The sequence below is a fragment of the Cataglyphis hispanica genome, chromosome 2, assembly GCF_021464435.1.
Source record: "Cataglyphis hispanica isolate Lineage 1 chromosome 2, ULB_Chis1_1.0, whole genome shotgun sequence".
Classification (NCBI taxonomy): Eukaryota; Metazoa; Arthropoda; class Insecta; order Hymenoptera; family Formicidae; genus Cataglyphis; species Cataglyphis hispanica.
In genome coordinates this window covers 8,592,155-8,618,560 of record NC_065955.1, presented here as the reverse complement: position 1 = coordinate 8,618,560, position 26,406 = coordinate 8,592,155, and the positions used below count along the sequence as shown (strand labels likewise).

Here is a 26,406-nt window from a genome sequence, read left to right as displayed (position 1 = left end):
ATTAAACCCATACAGATCAAAGATGAAAATTTGTAGAGTAAAATAGAGAAAGAAAGGAAGGAGAGAAAGAGAGAGGGAGAGGGAGAGAGGAAGAGAGAGGAGGCAGAAAGAAAAGAGGACAGACGATAAATAAATAAATAAATATATATATATATATATATATTACAAAATTATTACTAAACATAAATGTCATTCGAGTTCAGTGAATACTATTTTCATCTCTTATAAATCTAAATATTTCAAAATTATAATTATATTGACCAAGCGCTTGATAACGCTTTTGTTTACATTTATACATCACTCGCTAAAGGTCAGTTGCTTCGGATGCTCGTGCAATTATCTCGAGAAGCGAGCACGGTGTAATAATACGTTATAGTGACTGCATATCGGTAGATTAAAAATTACAATCATTTATAAGAACGCAATTTTACGCGCTCGTTTAATCGACTCTTGTAAAATTGCGATAAGAAAAAGAAAGATCCCTTCATGTTTTCGTAAAAATAATAAATGATCTAAATTATGTGTATTCACGTACGTAATATCAACGTCGTTTCGAAGTAACATTCATCCTCGATCTTGGAGCCTACGATCCGTCTTTATATCCAGCTGTATCACGAACGGATATTATGACGCGTAAAAAAATTATGCTATTCGATACGAGACTTGGTAAAGACACGCCATCGCGGATGGCACGGAGTCATTCTACTACTGACTGCGTACGTATTTGTGTGAATTTGAACGATCATTGGCGCGATAATCGCTCGAGAAAATTCGTGGTGTCGGTGTCCGTTGACATTTGAAGCTATCGCATGATATACATATACGCGATATATATCTATATGTATATATCACATACATACACAAGCGAATCGTACTTACTCGCCACACCTATATCCCGGTGCTGTCGTCGAAACGATGCTCGTTCTAACTCAGCCGAGGGACGTTCGTCGTATGATCGAGAAGCGCGAAAAAAAAAAAAAAAACACGAGGAACGCAAAAGGGAGATACGCGACTCACTCGCCGGATACGCGATTCACTCGCGCGGTGCGTTTCGGATTACGGATACGTGCGTACAGAACATGCGTGCGTGCGTGCGTGCGTGCGTGCGTGCGTGCGTGCGTGCGTGCGTGTGCGTGCGTGCGTGCGTGCGTGCGTGCGTGCGTGCGTGCGTGCGTGCGTGCCGTGCGTGCGTGCGTGCGTGCGTGCGTGCGTGCGACACAAAAACAATGCGATCGCGCTGCTACCTCGACGAGCCTTGTGGAACTACGATAAGACCGGCCGCGCAGCGCGATCCACCGATGCCCCCGAGGGAGACTACGTGACACACACAACACACACACACACAACACATTATACACTCGCGATATGTATATTACGTGCATTTAGCGGATTCACGCATGCGCGCGTGCCTGGTGGAAAACGCGATCCGGAAACGAATGGTGGTGGCTGCGGCGTGTCTCTTTTCACGAGATTCGCGCGAAAATAAAACGGAGACGCTGCGTCTTTCGCGCGAGAAAACAACGCGCGGTAAAGTCCGTCAACAGAGTCCCGCGACGTACAAAGGGTCGCGTGGCCCTTCGGCTTTTTTCTTGCCGACATTCGTGAACGCTCGTCGCCACCGCAGCATTTAAGATAGAAGAGAATTTAGCCGTACTGCGTTATTCGCGAAAATTCACTTTTACGTCATCGGGCCAATTTCCACTACCTTCGGTTAGATTAACCGACCGCAGGATGGCAACTGAAATGATAAGAATGCTTCGTTTTCATCTCTATTTTCTGTTGCCACCCTGCTGATTTTAACCGTCGGTTAACTTAACCGAAGGTGATGAAATTGGCCCTTCATTGGGTAATATCACGACCGAAATATAAATACGCAAATGAGTACGAATGATAACGGTTTCACGTAATTGTAAAATATTTCATATAGAAATATATATACAATAACAATAATATTAATATATATATATATATATATATATATATATATATATACAATATATATTAATATATATTATTAAATATATATACAATAATAATAATAATATTAAATGTATAAAAATGCATAAAAAATATATACACATACGTGCAACTTTACGGAATTGCAAATTGTAAAATTAATAGCGAATTATGAGTTGAGTAATCGCACTACTTAATAAAAAAAAAAAATCAGAACTTTTAGAACAATTTTACATATATCCGACGATTAAAAATAAAATATTAGCATCTTTTTATTACCTAATTTAATTGATAATTGTCAAAATTTCTCTGATTAATTTTCTTAGCAACGCAGCCGATTTAAAATGGTGCTGATATCTGGCGACGATCGATGTAAATGACGGCCGCTCGTAAAATTAATAATGGCGTCCGTGAACTAGTGAAATTTCTAGATTGCAATCGACTGCCCCTAGGCTCTAGCAAATGCTATAAAGTGGTTGACCAATCAAAACAAGACTTTTGTTTCTTTTGTCTTGACTGACCAATCAGACGAAATATTTCTAGTATTAAAAACACGAATAGAAGCGGTCAACTTGATGCTACAAATGCTTCGAAGCATTTGATCAACAGAATAAACTGTCAAAATAAAGAATCTCTTTGTTCCTTTTGTAATACAAATTTTTACGTGAATCAATAATTGTTTAATTGTAAAATATGCATATATATAATGATTATAAGTAAAACTATACTCTGAGAGAGATAATAAATATAAATAATAAGATCAAAATAATATGATGATAAATTTTTGATTAAGATCTACGAAAGAATTAAAATTGTTATAAATGTAATCTATCGATTCGATCTCTTGTTTTAAAATGATCATCACTTATGTATCGTTTTTCATTTTAATTACACTTTCAACATTTTATTTCTTTCTCTTGAAAGTGACAAAATACATCTAAATATACATACATTTTGTTTTAAGCGCAGAAACAGTAGTTAAAACGAACTGACGCATTTGACATCTAGCGAAATGCGAGCAAGCTTGTTTTATTTTGATTAAAACCGACTCCATGTTTTGCGTGTTTCCGACTAAAGTGTAACAGTTTGGCGTTGTTTAAACGCGCATTTATTTGTCTCGAAGGAACAATTAACAATAAGCAATAGCAATATGGTCAGTCATTAATGTGGGCCGTTGATTGAGTCTGATTTTAACCCTTTTTTTTTTAATTGTTTGACTACTTGCATGTGAGTAAATTTTATGTTTTTTTCTCGCTGTCTTATCACACGGCTTATAATATTTCTATCACTTGTGATATTGTTAACAGCTCATTTCATCGCTATAACAAAGATCTTATAAAGTAATATCTTTCTTTGCAACATCAAGCTAGGGAACATTATAATCTAAAAGAAAATCTTTAAATATTTAAAAGTGCATTCTATTTTAAAGATAAATTTTTGTTTTACTAGAGTGCATCATTTGTAACATTTTCTTAGGTTATAGATAAGAATATTACAGATGAAATATTTCCTTATGTTAATATATATATATGTATATATTTTGTTTAGTTATTGTAAGATTAACTTTTAATTCCCAGCTAATAAACAAGTATCTTGTATACATAAAACGACACCAACTTTTTAAAGTGTGATATTTTTGTAGTCTTACCTCTTATTTTATTTAAAGATTTTAAATTTCGAGCATGTCTCTCTAAAATTGATTATTTGTGTAATATAACCCTAACAGAATTTTAGATCAAAATATCTTGCAGAAGATGTCTTGGCTTTTTGGCAAAAAGAAGCACAAGGATTCACCTCCCGAATCCAGGGATGAACAACAAACCCCTGCAGATTCAGGAGATGAATTTGTAGTAATCGAAAGAAGAAGAACCTCATTGCCACCTAATGTTGATGGGCAAAATACACCTTATCCTAGTGGGTTATATCCATTTATCGGTGGAACACCAATGAATCCTACAATGTCGGCTGGTAATTTACCAAATCTAAGTCAACAAGCGGATGCTCCGCATTATCTAAGTGGTGTACCATTTAAATTATGCAAACACTTGGAAAGTAATATGAATAATGATTTGGAAATAGATGGCCTACGGATTAGCGAAATATCATCTTTTGTTGAAAGATTAGAAAATCAAAATTACGATTATGATTTTTCTCTTGAAACAGGAGTTATTTCAGAAATGAATAGCCAGACTGATGAGTAACTTGAAATGATTGTTATATAATAAGAGAGTGTATATTCTATGAATTAAGGAATCAAACTTAGGTGTGTGTATTTCTTATTGTTAAATATTTGATTGTATAATAAAGTCATATTTTTAAAGTGATGATTGTGTCATATAATACTCACTTATTAAATGTCAAGTTTGATTTTTTAATTCCACATAAACTATAGTTTTTTAAAGTGTTTTTGTTTCTTTTATATTAGAATAAATAAAAATATGACTTCTAAATAAAAATTTATTAAGAAAAATAGGAATATATTAAATCTTTATATATAGTCTAATATCTTTGAAAAGAAAATTAATTTAGTGAAATCAATTATAATGAAAACAATATCTCTTAGGATTTATTTTTTAATTTGATCTTACTAAAGCATATATTCGATGTTGCATGTCTTGTGACATGTTGTGCAAGTTAAGAAAAATAGTTGTTTTGATTATTTAATATCATACAGCTTTAATAATTTTCTGTAAAATAACAAATAATATAAATTATTTCCTTTAAATGTGTAGAATATAATGTTATCAGAAGCCATATGTCTAGAATTTAATTTTATTATCATGTAACATTTATATAATCATATATGTTTATCTTACATTGTAAAAATTAAACATAATAAATTGTTGTTATATTCTATAAATATGTTCTTGTCAAATTTTTATAATAATTATATCAGGATAAGCTTATATCTTAAATCTATAATTTAAATTGATTTATATTTTATAATTAATATAGACCCAGACTTAATACTAGAACAATTGTAACAATTATGCAGAAAGGTATCCAAGTTTTAAGAAATCCCAGAAAACTGAAATAAACATAATAAGTAATATTAAAATATGTATATATAAATGTAATATGTATATATAAATTTTTATTCGCACACACACACACACATATAAATTTTACCTTACGTATTTCCCATGAACCAATATAAGGAAAGCAAGTTTCATCATATTCCAGCTTGAGTTATCATACGACATCAAGTTCAAAGCTGTTGCCACATATGAATGACAATTATCATAACATAAATAGTGCTGTAAAAAGATTAGTTCTATTATAGCTATCATACATAAAGCTTTAAATCCTCTGAATTGAATAATTTTATTACCATTCTAGTCTTATAAATTTCGCTAGCTTCTGCCACACCAGCGTCCCATCCCTGTATGTTTCCCTTGGCTTTAGTATAATCTAGTTGCCAATATTTGGTAGGTTTACCAAATGCCATGTTATCTTCAGAGACGTGATAAGGAGCAGCAAAATCCCTTATTACTCCTGTTGACGTTGCAATGCCCATGTGTCCGATAAATGGCAGAACATATCTTAAAAATAAAAAGTAAATATATCAAGTTCAAGTAACGTAATTTATTTATCATAATAGGTTATTAATTTTTATTTATTGAAAAAAGTTCTGAAATTTTATAAATTATTGTATAATACTTTATATATACGACAATTGTTAATATGTATATAATAGAGTAAAAAAAAATAACGCACTTTGATAAATGTCAAATATGTAAGAGGTTATGATTATAATGTATATAATCGAGACTGACTTACGTTAACAATGGCAATGGAGTCCAAACGATACAAAAAGGGAATCTTTGCCTCTCCGGATGAATACTGAGATCCATCTCGGGCGAATCATTTGATAGTTCTGGAATATCTGTCAATAAATCAGGATCCCGCATTGTTCGTGCTATATGCGACACTACCGCGTACCGCGTCATATGATATGACAAGTAAACATATGACATACACATTATAGTAATATATGCAATAGTATGCTAGTATATAGTTTGGCAGCGTGGATTTTTGAACTTTACGACTTTTTATGCCCTGTTAATAATACTTTAGGAAATGATCATTCTCGATCATGTAATTTTTAATTCTTATATATATATATATATATATATATATATATATATATATATATATATATTTCTTTGTATATATTTTTTATATACAATTTTTTATACAAACGATGAGCAAATATATGTATATATAAAATTTATGTTTTCTTTATATATTATAATATAATATAATTTTTTGTATTTAAAAAATATCAAAAAAATTAAATTAAGAAAAAATATTGTCTGCAAAAATAAACTAAAGATTCTTTCTCTGATTTTTCTTAAATTATATTTTATATGTTTGGAAGCATGGCAATCAAATTTGGTTATAATTGCTATGATATATATGTGTATGCTATATATACTCGTCTCGAAAATAAATTGTAAAAAAATTGAAAAGGGCATTCTTATATTTAATATTTGGTCCAATTAGATTAGATATGAGAAGTATACAAAAAAAAAGAAGGAAAAAATTATTATTATATTTTTATTATATTTATTTGTATAATTATGGATTCAATATTGTTAGATAATTTTAAAATATTGAAAAGGTATGCTCTATTGAAGACGATAAAAAATCTGTGGTTGTAGAAATAAGATAATTACATAACACACATATCACGCAACTTTTTTCATACTGTAAAATTCCATCACGAGGCCGTCCGTGTAGAACTTTACCAAATCCTGTCTGTAAACTGTACAATATGATGTCAAGCTTGAGAGATGCCATAAAAATGCCTTATTCGATATTAGCAAGAGTGTAACACTGTGTTGTCGCGCTAATGAAATTATACGCAATCGCGTCAGGTTTCTTGACAGAAAGCGCAGAAGGTCGCTTTCCGCGCTACGGATATGTATCGTTTCAAATATGGTAAGAAATATAATAGTCGCGACTTTTCGTTTGCTGTTAAAGTTTTCAACTTGCATAATTTTTTGAGAATCAATTAATATTTTCTTTTACGGAGACTTGGATATTAATTTCTATAAAAAAATTATATTTTTCGCCCTCTATCTTATATGTATCTGTCGTTTTCGTCTCGAAAATTGAATCTTCTGTTAGCTTTCGCGAATCAATTTTCTTTTTCTATTCGCATAAATTTAGTAATCGTCGCGACGTTTTGGTGGATCATCGCAACCACCGGGAATATCGTTCAGAACGAAGACATTTGTGAATCCCACAATGGCAGACGTCTATACTTGGAATTAGGCGAGAAGGGCATCCTCTACGCGAAGAACGTCAGCTTTATCAAGAATTCGCCAAGGCAACTGGCACCGCGTCTTTACTCCACCACCATCACCAACGGCTCCCATCATCAGTGCAGCCTCGAACTGGTGACCTGTCCATCTTGCGTAATAATTGTCACTTTTAAAAATATTGCCTTGTCGCATCATTGCGGCGACGGGGTCATCGTGATGGACAGTCCCTGCAGGTAAGACGGATACGTGAGGTGACCGCATCAATTTTGTAGAGATTGATCTTCTTTGGATTAATTTTTAAGAATGTGTCAATAATTTTTAGAAATGTGTCAAAACATTAATATAATAAAAGCATGAAAATTTTGTAGACTATTTCTTCTGAGTATCTGCCCAAAATCTGAGCATGATTCTCTTAACGGTTTGAAAATTATTTAAGTTTAAAATTACTATTGATTCTTATGGAAAATCGCGTAGTCCTATAGGATTCTAGTACTCTAGTTTATACTAAAGTGATATAACATTATTGTTATTATTGTAATTAATATAATTTAGCTGCTTCAAGTTGATTAAGTTAGATTGTTGCCATATAAATAATTTCAGTATAATATTAATATTAATATTAGCAATATAATTAATGATTATAATATTATAATTAATTAAATAAGGCAATTAGAAAGTCCTTGCAACTGAAACTATTTAACTTAGCTTTAATTAAATTAAATTCAGTTTCAATTTAATTCTGTTATGAAATGAAATTCTATCATAGCTTGCTTTCATATCTCGGCGTTTTATATATATATACGCATCATATTACGGCACCACGAACTTTGAAATTGAATATGTGCGCTTTTGTAGGTGTGACTATGTGTGGCTCTCGGAACCACCTTATGAGGATGTTTCCGGCACGCCGTTCTGCGGATCATACACGCCGGTGACATATAGATCGAGCACAAGAACCCTGTCTATAAATCTATTTTATAGCCAGTCCCATAAGCATGCATTTACTATCGAATACACGGCAGAAAGTTAGTAGAGATAGTCAATAATATTTCGTACTAATAAATACTGTTATAAACATTTACAAATGTAAGATTTAAATTAAAAAATTCAAAAAATAATTTAATCTTCGAATATTTGTGTGCGCGTTAAATAAAATGTTTCAGACTAACTAAAATAATTTATTTAGATTTAATTGGATTAGAGCTAAAATTTAAATTCTTCATTTTATTAGCAATAATTTCAATTCTATTTGCACATTTTTTATAGAGCGCTGGATAATTTTTTAAAATCGAATGTTATATATATCGCGGCGTCCATAAAGTATTCTGATAATCGATGCTTTTGCTGCAGGAAATAGATTGCATTTGAAAGGCACGGAAATGACATCGGGAGCGCCAACAAAGGGTTTGAATGGCACCACCGGCAATGGTATTTTGACCTCGCCGTTTTTTCCAGCTCGATATCCTCGTGACTTGGGTCTGGAATATGTGATAACGTGTCCCACCCAAGCTCCCTCCTGTCGTATCAGGTTGCTATTTAGCGACTTCCAATTAGCGACGGTCTCCATTATGGAGGTACATTTTTAATATATTGTCTTTTTATATAATATTAACGCCCTCAAAATCTCCTTATAGTGATAAAAACTTTTGGGAAGAATCGCGGTGTCATATGTTTCATTTTTATTTCGATATTTTTGTTGTATAATTATTTATATTATTTATATTATTTGTAGCATTTTCCTAAAATATAATTACTATCATCAAATAATATATGTAGTTTGCAAATCTGAAGAATGTTTAAAATATTCAAATGTATTAGACTTTTCTCTTCTACTGTTTGACATTTCTCAATCAAGGATGTCTTCGATTTCGAAACAAATTTTCAGTAACTTTAAAATTTTGACAAATTATAAATGCCGGGCTTATACGTTTAATTAATTTCTAAAGAATTTTAAATATCGTAACATTTGGATGTTTTTGTACGATCAGTTTTACGATTGGAATGGACAACGTCTGGACGTGAGCAGCGGCGCCCGATTTCGGCCGCCGATCATAGTGAGTTCCGGCCCGTCGTTGCTGGTAAGATTTTATGCGAATGGCGGCACCGGTCTGGGTTACAAGGCATTTTACTCCTTTGTGATCGGCCATACATACGATAAATCCATACAACCGATCACTGATTGCGGTGGATATGTGGAGAATCTGGGCGGCGCTATTACAATGATGAACATGGTCGGCCAAGGTGTGAAAATTTACGATTGCGTCTGGTTAATTAGACCACCCAAGAACTTCCTGCACATGAAGACACACATGTATCTGAAGGTAGTGGCTTTTGCTGACATGGGTACGTACGCAAAAGAGGACAAAAGGTTTATTAGCAAGCAAACTCGAATAAAATTGAATTAAAGTTTCTACAAACGTCTTATAAAAAATAGACAAAATAAAAATAATTTACAAGAACGACATAGTAGAATTATACGGAAAAAATGAAACAAATATAAAGACTTTAAAATAATGATTTTAAAATACTACTTGTCAAAAGCGTAATCGATTTTTCCGTAAAGTTGTTATTTTTCAGCCGGCAATACGGAATTGATCATCAAAGAAGGTCCGACTTCAGCTTTAATGTCGCTGGAAGTAATCCGACATCCATCGAGTCAATCGCAGTCTTTCAGACATCGGGAACATATTGCGCCGGTCACGAGCGGATTCCACGTGAGTCTTCGTGGTACATTCGGTCCAAATTCGCATTTGGCGATCGCTTACGCGGCCTTCAGCTACATAAGTAAGTCTACCCTTGACGATGTTTGTGTGTGATCGCAACATAATCTCTTTGTTCCAATGAATTTTCTATTAAATGTTTATTTGCCTCTGATCGAACATTGCAGATTGCTTTGCGGATACAGATTTTCTATGCCAAAATCACAGATGCATCCCGAATCAGTTGAATTGTGACGGTTTCGATCATTGTGGCGATAATAGTGACGAGCCAGCAACGTGTTTCCAAAGTGAGTATTTATAATTTGAAGAAATAATTTATAAAGACTTGATACAACAGAGACTTTTTTTAGGAGCTAAATATTGTGTTAACATTATTTCTAATGCAAAAAAATTACCTTTGCCAAAATGGCATTTTAAAAACTGATTTTCTAATTTGAAATTATTTAAAATTTCTTTTGTTTAGTTTTTATGTATAGTTTATATATCGTCTATTTTTTAAAGATATCTTCTTCATTTACATCTTACATAATTAGAAGAAACTCTTTTAAAACAAAGAAAATGATTTCTCTTTTTATTCATATTTATAAAAATAAATTATAATAACAGTAAGGCCATTGGGGGGGACCATAAAACAATAAAAAAGATCAATATCATTTTTTGAAAGATATAATAAATGACAAACAAAACGTGAAAAAGTGAAAAAGAGATGTGTTATTTTGCTAAAATCTAAAGTATGTTAATTGTATCGATAAAATATTTAAAGTTTGTACAGCCATTTTATAAATTTATTTTCAATAAAATATCGCGCACAGATTGGGAGATGGAGCCGCGCGAGCGGAAATGGCACATGAACAAAGCAAATTATTACTTTCCGAAGATCGAACAATATCCCGATCTGAAAACGGCCACTCTGGTGTTCGTCGCCAGCAGTCTCGGCCTGATTACTCTGATAACAACCCTCATTATACTATTATACAGAATAGGAGGGGCGAGACAACGAAGAGAACTGCAGTCTCGTCTAGAGACAATCAGCGAACTTTTAGGTATGCGTTCACAATTTTGCGTTCTTTTTGTAGAAAATACTTTTAAATATCATAAGATTCGGATAAAAAAAATTATCTCAGCAGAAGTAATCTATTTTGGAAGATTGAGTCAGAATTAAAGATGATGAAATTTCGTTTAATTCTAACAAGTACAACAAAGATATCCTATATATAAATTATATTAAAATATAAAAATATAATAAAATTAAAAATTACACAAGGCTCAAGTAATAAATATCAATTAGTAAAAAAGGGAAAGGCCAATTGGAGCCCGGACACGGTATTTATATTAGAGCGTAATAAATATATAGTGTTCTAAAAAGCGATGTTAATATACATAATATAAATTAATAAAACAATAATAGAGATTAATAAATCAGATGTTTCCGTCCACTTCTTTATCAATGAATAATATAATCAAAATTTAACATATAAAAAGACATTACATAGCGGAATAATAAATAATAAATATGAAACGCAATGACAGATTTATGATTGTAATATTTTGATTATATCAAAATTTAATATAAAAAAACATCCTGGCTTTAATTAGCTTTTTTTTACCAATTAAAATGTAATATAAATTTGAATTATATTTAAATTTATAGAATTTTCTCTCTCATAAAAATTAGTTTCTTTTTTATAAACATATTGACAAAATAATGGAATCCTAACATCCACTATTCTTGAAAAGAATTATAATTACTTATTAGAAATTCTCATCAATTCCTATTTATTTACATTATAAATTTAGTCATATTTTTACGGAATAAAAAAACACAATTGATACATATAATATAAATTGTTTACATGAAACTTAATGGATTACATTGACCGCGAGCTTAAAATGCGCATAAAGATATATGTTAATTTCATAAAATTAGTTATTAATTAAGAACAATACTCTCACGTCACTTTGGGCAGTTTTTGATATTACAGACGGTGCACGGATCGATGAAATATCCATGCCGGATGATCCACCCGGTTACGAGGCTCCGCCAGGCTACGAAGAGGTTGCGAAACTCGCCTTGTCGAAAAAGTCTCGATGTTTGAATTGCGAAACATATAATAGAAGCTCTACAAACCAGTAAGATGCTCCTTGTTCTTTCTTATATTACATCAGGATATTTCAAAGCAGATGAAATTTTAAGGACAGATTCTTTGATGAATTTCGATGTTTTATGATGACAACCAATATAAATAGCTGTAATCTTTCTGTATTAAATTTCTCTAATGAATGAACACTTGAAAATAAATTTAAAAATTTTATTTTTTATCTGCATATTTAATATTTAATTTGTCAAGAAAAAGTTTTATCTTTAATTATGCCGATATTATGCACGATATTTTTTTTATATATTAGAACAATTCTTTATATAGATAGATAATCTGAATATTCTGTATAATATTCAAGAACTTAATCTTGAGTTTTACGATTAAGGTTCGACGAGGACGCGAATTCCTCTACTTACTTGATAATGGAAGGCACGAACAACAGTTGTAGCAGGCAAACAACCCACGTAGCATCAGAGAACGATCGATTACCTGATGCGCTACCTGAGAGTCCACCACCGCCGTACATCACACCCCCGGGAACTATACTGCGAAACATGAATTTAGCTGGTTTATCGGCATCGATGAAACAGTTGTGTCCTATTCGTCGCAATTGGCTCCGACGCAGTGCGCAATATCCTCAATCCTCTTCCAACGATCGTTTATCTTCGTCCACGGACGCTGAAACTTTTGATACGTATCTGACAGATTGTATCGTTCCGGATACGAATTGTCAACTCGAGAGTCCCCCAAAGGAGGATCAGATTGTTTCAGAAACAGTTCAAGAAAATACTGTAGAATTAAAAGCGAATAATCAACATGTTAGAGAAGAAAATCACGATGAAACTAGCGATAGGTAATTTTTACATACATATGTATTAAATATATATTTTTTATATTTAATTATTTTTAAAATTTTTTTCAAGAGCTGTTGACAGATCGGACGAGAGAAACGCGAGCTGCTCTTGCGAGGGCGCGTGTGGCTGCGTCATCGACTGTTCTAATGTTCAAGATCATTCCACCAGCAATATATCAATCTCTACAGCACCGATAAGCGATGATTGCGAACTGGAATGCAATCAAATAGTGACCGCCTCTTCTTCCGCGGGGAAAATCGATGATCATCAAGAGGAAGATTTTTCTGTCTCGAAAAGCACCGTCGTTCGACTCTTGGGTTCTAAGTTAATGAAACCACTTTATACTCATAGCGCCAACTCCACGGCAGCATCATCGCCTTGCGGTACTTTGCATCACTCTTGCAGAAGGTTCTCTCGTGACAGCTGTATCACTAAGATCTCGACCATCAGCCCGTGCAGCAGTTACGATAAACTGCAGGACGATTTCGAGATCGTGTCAGAGGTAGCAAGCAGCCTCGGTGGCACCACTAATTCCAGCACGATGGCAAACACGCCGAGCGGCACGCCAAAGAGCGTTATCAGCCAGCGATCTCGACGATCAGGCAACAGACACATCAGCTGTGATCTTGACAGCCTCTACGAAAGCATCAAGATTCTCGATTCGTATCTCGCGCGCAGAAACATAAACGTTAGCCACGGTCACAGACAATCGGTCGCCGTGATGCTGTTCGGCACTCCGGAACACGGTCCTACGCGTCATTCAGTTGCGACGTCGCGTCAAACAAGAGAGAGACGTGTGCGTACACGCATCTGGCGATCTAATGAGGATGCTTCATCCAATTAATTTGTTCTTGATCGAGAGCAAAAAAGACAGAAATTCTTAATTAATTTTTTGGCGACCAGGAGAATAATAATTGAAAATAATAGAATATAGTCCTGTAAATCGGAGATATACATATAGGAGTTTGATTTAAAAATCAAGGAAAAAAGAAGGTAAGAAATACATATATTAACTTTATGATTTATTATCATACAAACTTTTTCTCTGTCTATGATTGACAGCGATTGAAAACAAATCTAATTTTTTCCCAGTTTTAATTAAATTAAGTAATTACATTACATTAAATAGATTAATCAAAGATTAAAAAGATTAAATGGTTAAATTATTGAAAAGGATGAAAAATTCTCCAAGTAATAATCGAGGAGAGAAAGGGAGATACTGTGTAGGATAAATTTTTCTAATAAAATTGCGATTATCCAATCTCGTATTATATTCGAGATTGAATTCTATAAAAGTACTTTTAGAAGAGAGGGACAGTACAAAATATGCTTCAAATAATGTAATGTTTAATAATAATTTAATGATTTATATTTTGTGAAAAACAATCTATTCTCATATACGCAAATCTCTGTATAGACGGTTCCCGAATTAACAATTCCATCTGTAAAATCATTAATGATTAAATTTGCGTTAGTCTTTGACACTACCTCTTCTAAGGATCTGAGGATTTATGTTCGAAGAATATGATGCTAAATGTTTTTGGCAATTAAATTATATTTCTTTAACCTACGGAAAATTCGTTTAAATCTGGCTTGGCTGATTTTCGGAGATCAATTAGTCTCCATCCCAATCTTATAGGGAGTACTCATTAATTACATTATCTTCTAATTATTAAATCTTACATCTTCGCATTACCTAGAATAAAGCGTACATAATGTCGTAGTAAAATATATGTTGCGATATATTCATTGGCCTCTCTCTCTCTCTCTCTCATTTTATTTTTCCTCTTATGCATAAAATTCCATACTCCTCGTACACGAAGGCGATCATGCGCTTTGTAATAAAATATACAAGAAGTTTTCTTCTAAAGAATAATTCTTTCGAGGGAGAGGGGATAACAATTCGAAGTCGATTTTACGTTCATTACAAGCAGATAATAATCTTTTTTAATTTTTTGTAAAAAAAAAGAACGAATTTATCTCAAGAATTTGCTTTTAAAATACTATAGAGCCAAAATGAGATGATATTATTTATTTTTGTTATCAACGCAGTATTTTGTTTATTCGTTAAATTTTTAATTTTCATGTAAAATTGTCGTAGTGATCGCCGCCGATGCTGGAAGTAAGGAAGTTTCTTTTGACGCTCGGTTAGCACAGAACGCATTTGGCACTTCTTGCAAGACAGGCACACGCATTACTTACAAACAGCTAACGCCTTGTAGTACAACATCGGTAAGACGGAACGAGTGCCGTCGCGAAAATACATTCATGCATTTCCGCGTACGTCCTTAGCTCTTGTATGGTTATATCGACACTTATGCTTTTATGAATCTTTAATGTTTATCGATTCTAAACGACGTGTGGTATATACATTCGCGATCGATGCAACGATGCGTGGAAAAAATTACCGCAATAACGATGCTCTCTGATATAAGATATGTACGATATCGCAATACGATACGCGTGACAATTAATTTCACGACAAATTGCAGCGGCATGGAATTTATTAAATTGATTTTCCACGCGATGCGCTTTCTTTCACGATTATCTTTCTTTCTAGCAATTAGCTACAAAAATGAATAACAAATACCAGCTAATTGTCAAAAATGATATTGATATGATAGAATTGCGTGACATACATAAAGAATGCTTAATACTTTAAATATCGTAATTGAAGAAGTACTTTATTATTAATTTAATATTGTATATTTTTGTAATAACATATGCTTGTGCAAAAATATATTACTTGTAACGTCTCTCGTCGTAACTAGAAATTTTTGACATTTAGCTCATATTTACTTTCTATTCGTCAATAATGATTTCATTTTAAAGTATCGATAAAAAACAAAAACGATTTCACTTCATTAATATCGAACTGACTATTGAATTATTGTTTATCATTTAAGTGCCAAGTGGCCTAAAAAAATCTAGTCGTAGTTATTCTCAGTAAACGAGAAGGTATGTCCATATATATATATCCACTCCATATATATATCTCAGGTCCCTAGTTCCTTGAGATGAGGCAATCAATTTGGTATGTTTGATATGTACTAAGCATATCAGTTCAACTGTGCCTCACGCGTTTGCCTATACAACTTAAAATTCGAAAATAAAACGGCAAACATAGTATTAGACATTTGATAAAGATATTGATTAAATTGAATCGATGCAGGAAAAACACACGTAAAATCGAATCTTCTTGTAATGATTTCGCAAGTTTTTCGCTTCAAAGAGTTATTTGAAGTAAAATCTGAATATTCTCTTTGCCATTTATATGTGAATACAACTACACTTATAAAAACTTTAATTTTCCTGATTAAAGAAAAGTTGATTTTTTTGGGTGCAATGATTGATTCAATTCATCGAAACGCTAATGAAGTACAACGCGCGCAAGATGAAAAATTCCCGTTTTTTGAGAGTTCATCGTTGTCTACTTGATACAATGGCAATACTGCTTCATGCCACGATTTAGACACCTCGCGCTCGTGGCGTAAAAATTGATTCTGCTGACTTCGCTATCGGACAGAGTATAATTGCCGTCGCCGTAATATCTAATGGTAACCTCGAAGTTACCGTTGCCGGGCGTCGTTTGGAGCATGTAGAAATACGCGACGCTGGTCTGGTTTTGCGCGCCGAAATCGATCACCTCGTTCACCCGATGCACTTTCTTTAGCTTGAGCCGCGCGCACAGTCGTCGGCCCTTCTTGTCCTTGTAGTTTTTCACAATACTTTCCACGTGATCCAGAAACTTTTGCACGCCAGCGACGACGATTTTGTCGTTGACATTGATTGGTTTGAAAGCCGTGCAAGTACACCAATGATAAGCCACTCCCGCGTCCTGGCAGCCTCTCTCTCTGGGAACAGGCGCGAAGAGAGACTGACAGGTGGAACATCCTGGACTAGGATCGGCATCGCCTCCTCCGATGATGAGGACGTCCCTCAGGGTCTCATAGAGATCGAACGGAGAAGTGAGTCGGTTCTGATTCACTGCGAGGGCTCGATGGGCCTCGGGATTCTCCTGGCGGAACCACTCTGGTAGCCAGATATAGATATACGGTAATCTTTCCTCGTACCAACCGACAAAGGTTGTGCGAAACTCGCCCCATCGCATACCGTGATCGCTCAGGAAGATTATCATCGTGTCATTCAAAATCCCCTCCTGTTCCAAAAATTCGAATCTCTTCAACATATGAGTGTCTATCGACGAGATGCCGTTCATGTTATCATGGCTGATGGTGTTTGTCCAGAAGAAACCAAAGTACGGCACGTCGACAAAGGTTCGGGCGAAGTTTACGGCGTAATCGAAGATCCGGTCAAAGCTCAGCTCAGGACCGGTGCAGTATTTCATGTTGAATCTGCAAACAGCGCAAATTGAAATCCTTTTCAATCAGTGAAACATCAATTCATCCTCCTTAAATGATAATAAATTAAATTATCTTACCTTTTTTTAATTTTGAGAAGCTTTTCGCTGGCCAGCATGTAGGGTCTCAGATAATAATCCGTGGGTGGCTCGACAAAGCCGACCTTGAGGTAGTTGAATGTATTAAGAGTAGTCTCGTCTTCGCCGTAGGCCGTGACGTAGCCGGCATTGCGGAAATTGTGCCAGACGAAAGGACAATTGTCGAGCTTGTAGGCCACCGTAGGTTTACATTGCGAGTACGCCTGTTGCGGCGTCTGACCGGTCAGAATCGCCATCAGATTGGGAAACGTATTGTCACCGATCTTGTTGTAGCCCTTCAAACCGATCCAACCGGCCTCGCGAAGATACTTCTCGGTCTTCGGCATAGCGCGATAAAAATTCAGTCGGCTGACACTATCGATGCCAAGGATAAGCACGCTCAGCTTCCTCGATGAGTTTCCGGCTTGGCTGCCGTTGCGATCGCGCACCTTCTCCGGATTCAAGATCGCGTGAACATTCTCGTACACCGTCGACGATTTCGTCTTCGCCTTACACGATACATACGCCACTTCTACTTCGCGGGGGAGTGCCACTTGTTTCGTAAAGTTCTCGCACTGCTTGATTCTATTGAGAAGAGAGGATCAATTTCCAGAAAATTTTAATAACATATTGTAAGTAGGTTTTAGCTTCAACATTTTGTTTTAAATCAGTTTTTAATTGCGAATAAAAGGCAAGTTTTTCTTACTAAACTGTACTAACAAAATTTACAAAATAAATTGTTTTAAAGTAGTAATTAAAGTAGAGAGTATCACGATGAATCTTACGATATTGTTGAGTCATAGTTATTCTTTTTGGGCTTGTCCACCTTAGGTCTGACTACGGATGACCAGCAGCAGGTGACATCGTTGTGCATGGTGGAATCAAGGGAAAGAAACACGCTGCCGTTAGGGTCTCTCGTAATTTGCGAGAGGACGAGATCGTTCGGGCATTTCTGCAGCTTCTCCTTCCTCACGAATTTCGTGATGGACGGATCCAGAGGCTCTTTGGACAGCATGTGACATCTTGGATTCCACACGAGGTAACCGTCCACCATGCCTGCCAGATTTAAGCCATCATAATTTTCTGATGATTTTAAATAAAGACAAAATCTTTTTCTATTTTTGATCTTAATTTTCAATCTATCATCTGCTTTGACACTTAATCAAATCATTTTTTTTTTAATTTTTTAATTTATACTTTATTTAGAAAATTTCCTTCCGAAAATGTCTCTTTTAAATTTCTAAATAGGAAACTGTTCGTTTATACCAACTCTTCAAAATGCGAAGCAGAAGCTTAATTCTTATGTAAATTAACTTGTTAAAATCCTCTAGAATTGATAAACATGAGAAAATTTAGATTGCAAATAAGAGCAAAATTTAAAAAAATTGTGGCAATTACATGACGTGATTCTATAATTTAACATCCAAATGCTTTAAAATTAAAACTTATACAAAGAATATCCTTATACGACTAGATTTAAATATTTATTCTATTTTATTTCTAATAAACTATCTGTTTTGTCATCTGTCAAACAATACAATATCGCTCATTATAAATTGGTGACGATCGATGATAAAACTAGTCATTAATTTAACATTTCCAGAATATCAAAGAAAACTCATTTCTTCAAATATACATTTTAATTCTAATCTCCCCGTGAATTTTTCATAACTCGCAGCATTGAATAATTTTTTATAAAATACATGAAATATTAGCACATTCATAATTCTTATCTTCAAGTGTCAGTATATCACTCATACTCACAAAAAAAGTGATAAGAGAGCCTCATGATAACAATATAAATGTTTTCCACTTTAAACACTATGCTTGTTATCATGATATACCTATATTGTAGTTTTAGATTCTTGGAACAATATTATCTCACATGTGAGTCAACGAAGTGTGAACGTGTTAATGTAATTGTGTTAGAGTAAATGAGGTGCTCTTTTACATCCATATATATATATATATATATATATATATATATATATATATATATATATATATAGTTCAATATCTATGTACATTTTAGATATTTAATTTAATTAGATATATATTTTACATTAACATTACGAAATTATGCAGCAATAGAGAAAAATTTATATCCGCTTTATTATAGATTTCATATACTTAGACTCTTTCTCAGACTCGATAATATTGCTTCAAATTTTTCTTTCGAGCAAATATATATATATATAAAAAAATTAAGATCTGAGAATAATTGCTTCTTAAAACTCAATATAAATCAAATATAAAAGTGAAAAGTATAGAAACACTATAAAAATTATGGTAAAAGAGATAAAGACAAAAATAAAGCAGATTTAAAAATCTAGAAACATATAGAAAATATATAACATTATCAAATAAGAGATTATAATTAAGAAGATGTCTCTCTATTACCGCCATTTAAATTTGTTTATTCGATAAAAAAAGTTATAGAGAAAAATAAATCGTTGAAACTTCAACAATTTTTTTTTTTTCGATACACAGGCCGATTTAACACAAAGAGCCCTGACTGCTAATGAGTAAAAAAGCTGTAAATATGCAAATTAACTTGATGCCTTTACCTATTAAAATATTTTAGATTTGAATATTTTATAAAACTTAAATAATGGTCTTGAAGTGTTATTATTAATGTTTATAAAACGCTATATAAAATAATAATATAAACAGTATCATACAAAAAACGCGTAAACAGACGTAATAAAGATTATGAATAAAGCAAATGGCATTGTTTATATGTTTCAACTTCAACTAAAAATAATATTATTATAGGCACGAAACTGATTTATTTGGTTCTTAGTAAAACTGCATTGAGTCATAAAAAGTAGCATTAAAGATTTGCAAACTTTGCTTCAAGTGACTAAGCAAGATCCGATTAGAAACAATTGCTTTTGCATTTAAATTAAACAATTGCCCCAAACAAGGCATAAAGTAAAGTCAACATATTAATATTATGTTCTTTTGTTAAAAATGCATCGAAATTATTTGCATAATAATCAAGCTCGCTTATAAACTGCGATATTAATTATAGAAAAATAGAAACACGTGAGTTTCTAAATTGTCGATTTTCATACTATTCGTTTACTTAAATAATGAATCGCGACGAGATGAGATACGAAAACAATGATTCTCACCTTCTGTAATGTTGTACGACTTGAAGGACGGATACTGCAGCATATCGTATTCGTAGTTGTCGTCGGGAACGAGGTAGAGGGTGATGACAATTAGGCACGGTAGCAGAACCAGAACGAGGCCGGGTCGTCGGCAGAAGCACTCGGTGAAGCGTGACCATTTTGCCTTCCACATCATGTTGCCGAGGTCACGCCTTTCTCGGGGTTACAAAGGATTCCGGTCTCGCGTCTTAATCGACTCGTTGTATTCGCGATCGGTTTACCCTCATTCGAGGTCGTCTCAACTATTCGTCGCCCAGATCTCTCGCACGGCATCGCCGATTACGATGTAGACATTCGTCCTTCTACGTCAACTCGCCCCGTTTTCTTCGTCCTCAGCTTCCTCGTCCTCTCGAGAAAGGAAGGCGATCATCGAGTGGCCGCCAAGCTTTGCGAGGACGCTGAGACGAAATCGACTATCTCGCTATCTCGATTCTCGTTCTAAAATCAAAAGTGAATCGATTTCAAAACATCCTACTTTTGAAAGAAAATATAATATTTGTATATCGATAGAGTTTCCCCTTTAATTTTTCGTAATATATCTCCTTTTTTTCAGTTGTATTTCTCAACAAGATAAAATATGAATTGTCAAATGACTCAAAATTTCATCAGAAAGCCATCTAAAAATTGTTTACAGTATCTATGACACATGATTCACACAATCAATCCGCGTGTTATTTTTATTTAATTTTTGCAAAGTAGATCCTACTTAAATAATATCTACTATCATTTTTTAGTTTTCAGATTTCCTTCGGCTAAAGTTTTTCTGTTTCCAACCAAAGTAACTCAATATAAAATTAATTGAACTTTATTAAACTTAATAGAAAAAAATGCACTTTGAGCTAAAAATAGTTTAAACTAACATGCGCGTAAATATATCGTATAATCTCTTAAAATTAAATCATAAGAATTGATTGAAATATTATTATAATATATTTTATAAACACAATTATTTAATTTGCTTTAAATGTTACAAGACATCTAGCTCTATATAAACACACCAGATCGAAGTTCAACGAGAGAGAAAGCGGCTAATAGAATAGAATGGAGTTACGTCAAAGTGTTACGTCAATAAGCTTTAACCCTTAATGCGATACGTGTGGTTTCTCAGATCTTGCAGCTTGTCTTCCACTTTTTCTTTGTACACAAATTGAATAAATAATTAAAAGTGTTAATTTCAATGCAACTACATACCAATTTTTTCTTCTATATATATTTTATATTCTTTTATATATATTTAATATATTTTATATTCCTTGATATATACTTAATATATTTTATATTCCTTAATATTTTAGATAAATTATTATACTCCAAAAATATTTTTAAATAAATCTACAAATAAAGTAAGAAACCTCTCATCGCCAATTGCGTAGAATTTTTTGCACGTTACCGGTTAAGGGTTAAAGTGGCAAAACATCCAACTGATTAGATAAATGCCTCTTGCATATTCTTCTCTTGATGCGTCGGCAATCAAAAGCGATGAAAAGTCGTCGTCTCGAGCTGGCTTCAAAAATTTTCTTTTATCAATCATATTTTCGATAAAACCTCATTTCCGTTTCTGATAAATATCATATTCAAACACATTCATCTTTCGATAATGATCATTAATGTGACTTTTGAAACAAATGCTCTTAATTATTTTTGTTTAACTTTTATCAAATACTACAATAAATAAATAAGTTAATTATATTATCGTTTAGATGCCATTAAAAAATTCTTTTTAATTATTTCTAAATTATTTTATTACAAATTTGATTATCTAATCCTATATATTATTTATTGTAATGTAGAAATGTTTCACTAACATTTTTTTCTTTCAATATTGTATATTGATATTTTGTCTTTTTTTTTTTCTTTATCATGCAGAAGAATATCTTAGCCCGCGCTGTAATTCTTCTATTCTTACCGCAAATAATCTATGCCGATTAATTGCGCATCTTCAGCTTATTGCCTCTTTTATACATGACAAGAAAAGGAAAATAACTATGATCACAGTTAAATATAGATTTATTGAAAGAAGCAATTTTAACGCGCAAATATATCTTAATACCGAGTTAATATATATCTTGTAGTTGCACAATGTGTGACAAATGAGTCGAAAAAGCCTACAACAGCTTGTGTTTTATCAAATCGAATAATCCAAACACTTGAAACAATATATCTATCCAACGCGAACTGACTGATACACACGAAACCAATTTCGACCTTCGACTGTATTTGTATAAAGATAGGACACGTGTAGGATTCGTCCGGAAACAGAGATAACGTTCTGCTGATACGCGGCAACACACTGTGTAGATTCGAGGAAAAAGGCCAGATAAAATATTTTTCCCCTTTCTTCCCCTCCCGCGTAGAAAGCGTAGGTGTATATAAATGAATATCGGACATTGAATGATGAGCTTGCAGTAGCCGACAAAAGCAGCGTTAAAATGTAAAGCATGGGGCAAATCTGTTTTTCGCAAAGCGAGGAACAAATTTTGATAAATCAATATGTAAAATAAATAGTTAAGGAAAAATCATTGAGAAAAGATTGGGTATGTTTGATAAATAATCTTACACGTGTTTCACAATGTATACTTTTTAAAGGATTTTACAAAAGATTAGATATTATATTAAAATTTATTTGCAAGAGATATAGCGATTAAAATTGAACGTGTTATCAATTTCGATATGTACAAGGTGTCTGTGCATACATGCAAATGTTTTGAATAAATTTTTTTCTCAGCAAAGAATATGAATCGCGATTATGGAAAATTTAAAGCTTTTGTGAATAACGGGATGTAAAAATGAATAACAATATCTTATTTCTGATTTAACTTTAAGTGATGAATATCGCGAAGTTTATATTGTCATCCCGGTAACAGAAGCATAAATATGCAAGCTGGACAGTTTTTTACGATTATATATGCATACTTGTCATATAAAACTTCAATGTCCCTCAAGGAATAAATAAAACATGTCGACACGCGCGCAAAAAGATTAGATCGCAATTCATGAAGAGAGCTCCGGGAATTTTTACGTAGCAGCGACACATGCGAGGTTTGCATATCTTACATATGTCAGCACAAAAGTAATAATATCTCGAAACATGATCGGCGCACGCAAACAATCGCGGAACCATCTCGGCTTCTTTCGAATTACCTCTCGAACGCGCTTCTTGACGCGACGTACTAAACGCTTGATGACGGTTGATGACAATGTCACAATTCCTCAACGCATTAGAACGCGAATCGCCGGCTATCCTTATCGCATATCCTCGTATCGCGTATGCCACCGTACGCAGCTTATTAGGGGATGACGACGCTCGACGCATAACGACCTTCAGGCACGAGGTCTCACCTCGCTCGCGCGGCGAGCGAGGGTTGCGGCGAAGCCTTTAATCGAATCGAACTGGCCGGGTCGCGACGAGACGCGCGCACGTGCCACCCACGCTGCAAGCAGGCAACTCCGTCGCCGACTGACAGAGATTCTCGCGCATACGTCGTCATCGCCGTCGCCTTCGTCGCCGTCGACGACCACCAACGTATCCTCTACTCGTGCCACGTTGCGCGGTCGCGATGCGCACGTCTGTTTACCGAAATACGCTCTCGACAACTATCTTTAATTTAGTAAGATTGACCGAAAGGAAATCTTCAATCGATACATAGTTTTGTTTGTCTACATACTGTAGGCAGCGGATAGCGTTAAGATATATCGAATATTGGTGTCTTTGGAGATTGTATCAAGGTGTATATATATATATATATAATCTTAATTTATGTCACACACATACAAATTTTTATAAAAAAATATATGTGCAAGTAGATACATTTTGCGGTTATATCTAGAAATCTACGTTAATATCTCGTATATCTTTCACTTTAAATTATAAATGCATCACTCTTTTTATGAAGACAAAACATTTCAGCATTAATAAACATATAAATATTTGGAAAAATCATTATTTTAATATTCTATTGTGAAATATGTAAGATATTTGAATTCTATAAATATCTTTTTAATAGAATCAAGTAATAATTATTTAGAGTGACAAATGAACTGATTAGATTAATGAGTTAATTCTTAATTGTTATTTTTAAATTATTATTTTAGGAAAAGAAAGAGAAGAATGTGATTTGACGAATAAAGTTTATAATTAAATTAAATTTAAATTGATTTTAAATATTTTATTTTACAAAGAAGAAATTAGAATAAATAATTTTCCAAAAATAGAGTTGAGAAGAGATGATTGCCGATGCTGCTGTCAATATTTTTGAATATTGTCAGATTCTATCTTTCTACTCCGATCAGATACAAATATTGAGTCATTTCCTGTAGATTTATTTTTAACACTGAAATGCGACATAAGACATACATTACATCGATAAAATTATTCTATTTGTTCTCTGACATCTTTTCCTATTCTTTTTGAGTTGACATTTTTATTAAGGCTAAGTTACTGTTTGCGCTAAATGGATTATTATTAATTAATTCTATTTTAAACATAAGACAATAAATTGAATTATTGATGAATTTATAATTTGATATTACTCATGCAACTACGTTGCAATTTAATTTAAAGATCTCAAAATATTTCAATGTGTGTACAAAGATAATTTCATCGGGATGAACACTGATACCAAAATATACCTATATCATTTAATAATGAAACTCGATAATAATTATTTAATAGTTGAAAGTAAAAAGGACTTATTAAAAAAAATATTGAGATAATGAAATTACTTTAAAATATAATATAACATGATTTGTTTAGAATATGTCTTGATATAACGCATTATTAGCGTAATGTATTATATCAATAATGATAATTATATCAATAATAAAAATTAATATTTGCTTATCTATTAAGTATACGAATTTAAGTTTTTATAAAATGCTTTGTAATTACAAAATTAAACGTATGAAATATTGCTCTAACACTCCACTCGCCATTATTTTAATCAACCATGTTTTTCATCTTGATGAGGCAAAGTGCTATTGCAGAAAAACACACGCATGAGGCACACGATTAATTTTCCAGTGCCATTAATAAGCGTCATGGTAATTCCTGCGTTCCGAACTTCCGACGTTAACGAGATGAAAAATGAGCCTTCAACGTCGATCCGCGCCCTAATGATTCCGGATTAAAAGTCGGAACGAAGTGAGGAAAGACGTGAATGTATAATTACGGTGGAAAGTTAATTAAACCTTAACTTAATTTAACTTCCGTCCGCGAAGACCGCGAGTATGCTACTTGGAACACACGGTACCGATTTCCGGCTATAAGATTAATTCTCGAGCCATGGGATCCGACAGATTCGGGGCAACTTTGACAATAATAATTTTTAATTTTATTTTTACCTGCAGTCTATTCGTTAAAGAGAATTTTTCGGAGACTCGAAAAAATGTTGCAAAAATATTATTTGCGAAGAGAATGTCGAACGTTGAAATTTTGTCCTGAAGGGATGAAAGGATTTATTCAATCTCAGTGTGACATTCTAGAGTTTCGAATACTCGTTTGCTGGACGGGGTACCTGATGCTGCGGCACGTGCACGTTGTTCCGGGATATATCGTGCGGACAGTTATCGACGAGCACCGGCGAAGCCAGGCACGCAGTCGCGGAATTGCCCGGGACCAAAGCACGTCATATCGCGGAAACATTGGATTGCATAGAGGCTCGCGAAGTGCACCGGGATTTTTGTTCGCTTATTTTCGTCCGCATAAAATGTATCTCCATAATTTTTTCTAAATATACGATCTCCGATATTTCTAGTACAATGACTCACTTTAATAAATTTTTATACGTTTCCTCTTTTAAAAATTGTTAAAGAAAATAAAACGAAATTTATCTTTACAATCAATGAAATATAATCCTTCAAGATAATAATTTATTGCTATTATGTAGAGGAAATT

The 26,406-nt window shown here is 33.4% G+C and overlaps 5 protein-coding genes across 14 annotated transcripts in view; 2 read left to right on the top strand and 3 right to left on the bottom strand.

Annotated features, from left to right (window-relative positions):
* LOC126859072 (histone deacetylase 4) overlaps positions 1-1,174 on the bottom strand; it is a 98,955-nt gene extending 97,781 nt beyond the window's left edge. For both annotated transcript variants that reach the window (XM_050609983.1, XM_050609984.1), the window contains exon 1: positions 880-1,174. The gene's annotated coding sequence lies outside the window, so the exon portion shown is untranslated. The remainder of the gene's footprint in view (positions 1-879) is intronic.
* A 1,686-nt stretch (positions 1,175-2,860) lies between these two features.
* Positions 2,861-4,280, top strand: LOC126859113 (uncharacterized). Of its 5 annotated transcripts, none has more exons than XM_050610081.1 (2): positions 2,861-3,109; positions 3,711-4,280. In XM_050610081.1, exons 1-2 carry the CDS (start codon positions 3,107-3,109, stop codon positions 4,155-4,157), a joined length of 450 nt encoding a protein of 149 aa, XP_050466038.1. In that variant the 5' UTR covers positions 2,861-3,106; the 3' UTR covers positions 4,158-4,280. The 5 variants fall into 5 exon arrangements, with proteins under 5 accessions (XP_050466038.1, XP_050466036.1, XP_050466040.1 ...); XM_050610079.1 differs by having other exon boundaries at positions 2,864-3,109; positions 3,708-4,280; XM_050610083.1 differs by having other exon boundaries at positions 2,864-3,183.
* Positions 4,281-4,744: 464 nt separating this feature from the next.
* Positions 4,745-5,943, bottom strand: LOC126859105 (transmembrane protein 222). Its single transcript, XM_050610070.1, has 4 exons — positions 5,737-5,943; positions 5,288-5,498; positions 5,086-5,213; positions 4,745-4,984 (listed from the first exon to the last, which is right to left on the bottom strand). The coding sequence occupies exons 1-4, from the start codon at positions 5,937-5,939 to the stop codon at positions 4,903-4,905; spliced, it is 624 nt and encodes a 207-aa protein (XP_050466027.1). The 5' UTR covers positions 5,940-5,943; the 3' UTR covers positions 4,745-4,902.
* Positions 5,944-6,846: 903 nt separating this feature from the next.
* On the top strand, positions 6,847-14,630 carry LOC126859073 (uncharacterized). Of its 2 annotated transcripts, none has more exons than XM_050609991.1 (11): positions 6,847-6,900; positions 7,132-7,459; positions 8,082-8,251; positions 8,577-8,800; positions 9,215-9,569; positions 9,804-10,010; positions 10,114-10,233; positions 10,759-10,989; positions 11,929-12,076; positions 12,431-12,898; positions 12,969-14,630. In XM_050609991.1, the coding sequence occupies exons 1-11, from the start codon at positions 6,882-6,884 to the stop codon at positions 13,741-13,743; spliced, it is 3,045 nt and encodes a 1,014-aa protein (XP_050465948.1). In that variant the 5' UTR covers positions 6,847-6,881; the 3' UTR covers positions 13,744-14,630. The 2 variants fall into 2 exon arrangements, with proteins under 2 accessions (XP_050465948.1, XP_050465947.1); XM_050609990.1 differs by having other exon boundaries at positions 11,914-12,076.
* Positions 14,241-23,959, bottom strand: LOC126859083 (uncharacterized). Of its 4 annotated transcripts, none has more exons than XM_050610016.1 (5): positions 23,655-23,959; positions 20,475-20,951; positions 18,123-18,393; positions 17,341-17,922; positions 14,241-17,254 (listed from the first exon to the last, which is right to left on the bottom strand). In XM_050610016.1, the coding sequence occupies exons 2-5, from the start codon at positions 20,647-20,649 to the stop codon at positions 16,330-16,332; spliced, it is 1,953 nt and encodes a 650-aa protein (XP_050465973.1). In that variant the 5' UTR covers positions 20,650-20,951; positions 23,655-23,959; the 3' UTR covers positions 14,241-16,329. The 4 variants fall into 4 exon arrangements, with proteins under 4 accessions (XP_050465973.1, XP_050465974.1, XP_050465975.1 ...); XM_050610017.1 differs by lacking the exon at positions 23,655-23,959 and adding an exon at positions 22,564-22,836; XM_050610018.1 differs by lacking the exon at positions 23,655-23,959 and adding an exon at positions 22,420-22,470.
* Positions 23,960-26,406: the final 2,447 nt, after the last annotated feature.

What these genes read in the sequence shown, in the direction of transcription:
- LOC126859105 (XM_050610070.1), bottom strand. Translation starts at nt 5,939, where the DNA reads ATGTGTATGTCATATGTTTACTTGTCATATCATATGACGCGGTACGCG. An exon ending in ACTCCATTGCCATTGTTAAC is followed by an intron (nt 5,499 to 5,736) that starts GTAAGTCAGTCT and finishes TTTATTTTTAAG; the next exon opens with ATATGTTCTGCCATTTATCG. An exon ending in AAATTTATAAGACTAGAATG is followed by an intron (nt 5,214 to 5,287) that starts GTAATAAAATTA and finishes ATCTTTTTACAG; the next exon opens with CACTATTTATGTTATGATAA.
- LOC126859073 (XM_050609990.1), top strand. An exon ending in CGACGGTCTCCATTATGGAG is followed by an intron (nt 8,801 to 9,214) that starts GTACATTTTTAA and finishes TTGTACGATCAG; the next exon opens with TTTTACGATTGGAATGGACA. An exon ending in CGCGGCCTTCAGCTACATAA is followed by an intron (nt 10,011 to 10,113) that starts GTAAGTCTACCC and finishes CGAACATTGCAG; the next exon opens with ATTGCTTTGCGGATACAGAT.
- LOC126859083 (XM_050610016.1), bottom strand. Translation starts at nt 20,649, where the DNA reads ATGATGTGGAAGGCAAAATGGTCACGCTTCACCGAGTGCTTCTGCCGA. An exon ending in GTCGTACAACATTACAGAAG is followed by an intron (nt 18,394 to 20,474) that starts GTGAGAATCATT and finishes TAAATCTGGCAG; the next exon opens with GCATGGTGGACGGTTACCTC. An exon ending in AACTATGACTCAACAATATC is followed by an intron (nt 17,923 to 18,122) that starts GTAAGATTCATC and finishes TCTTCTCAATAG; the next exon opens with AATCAAGCAGTGCGAGAACT.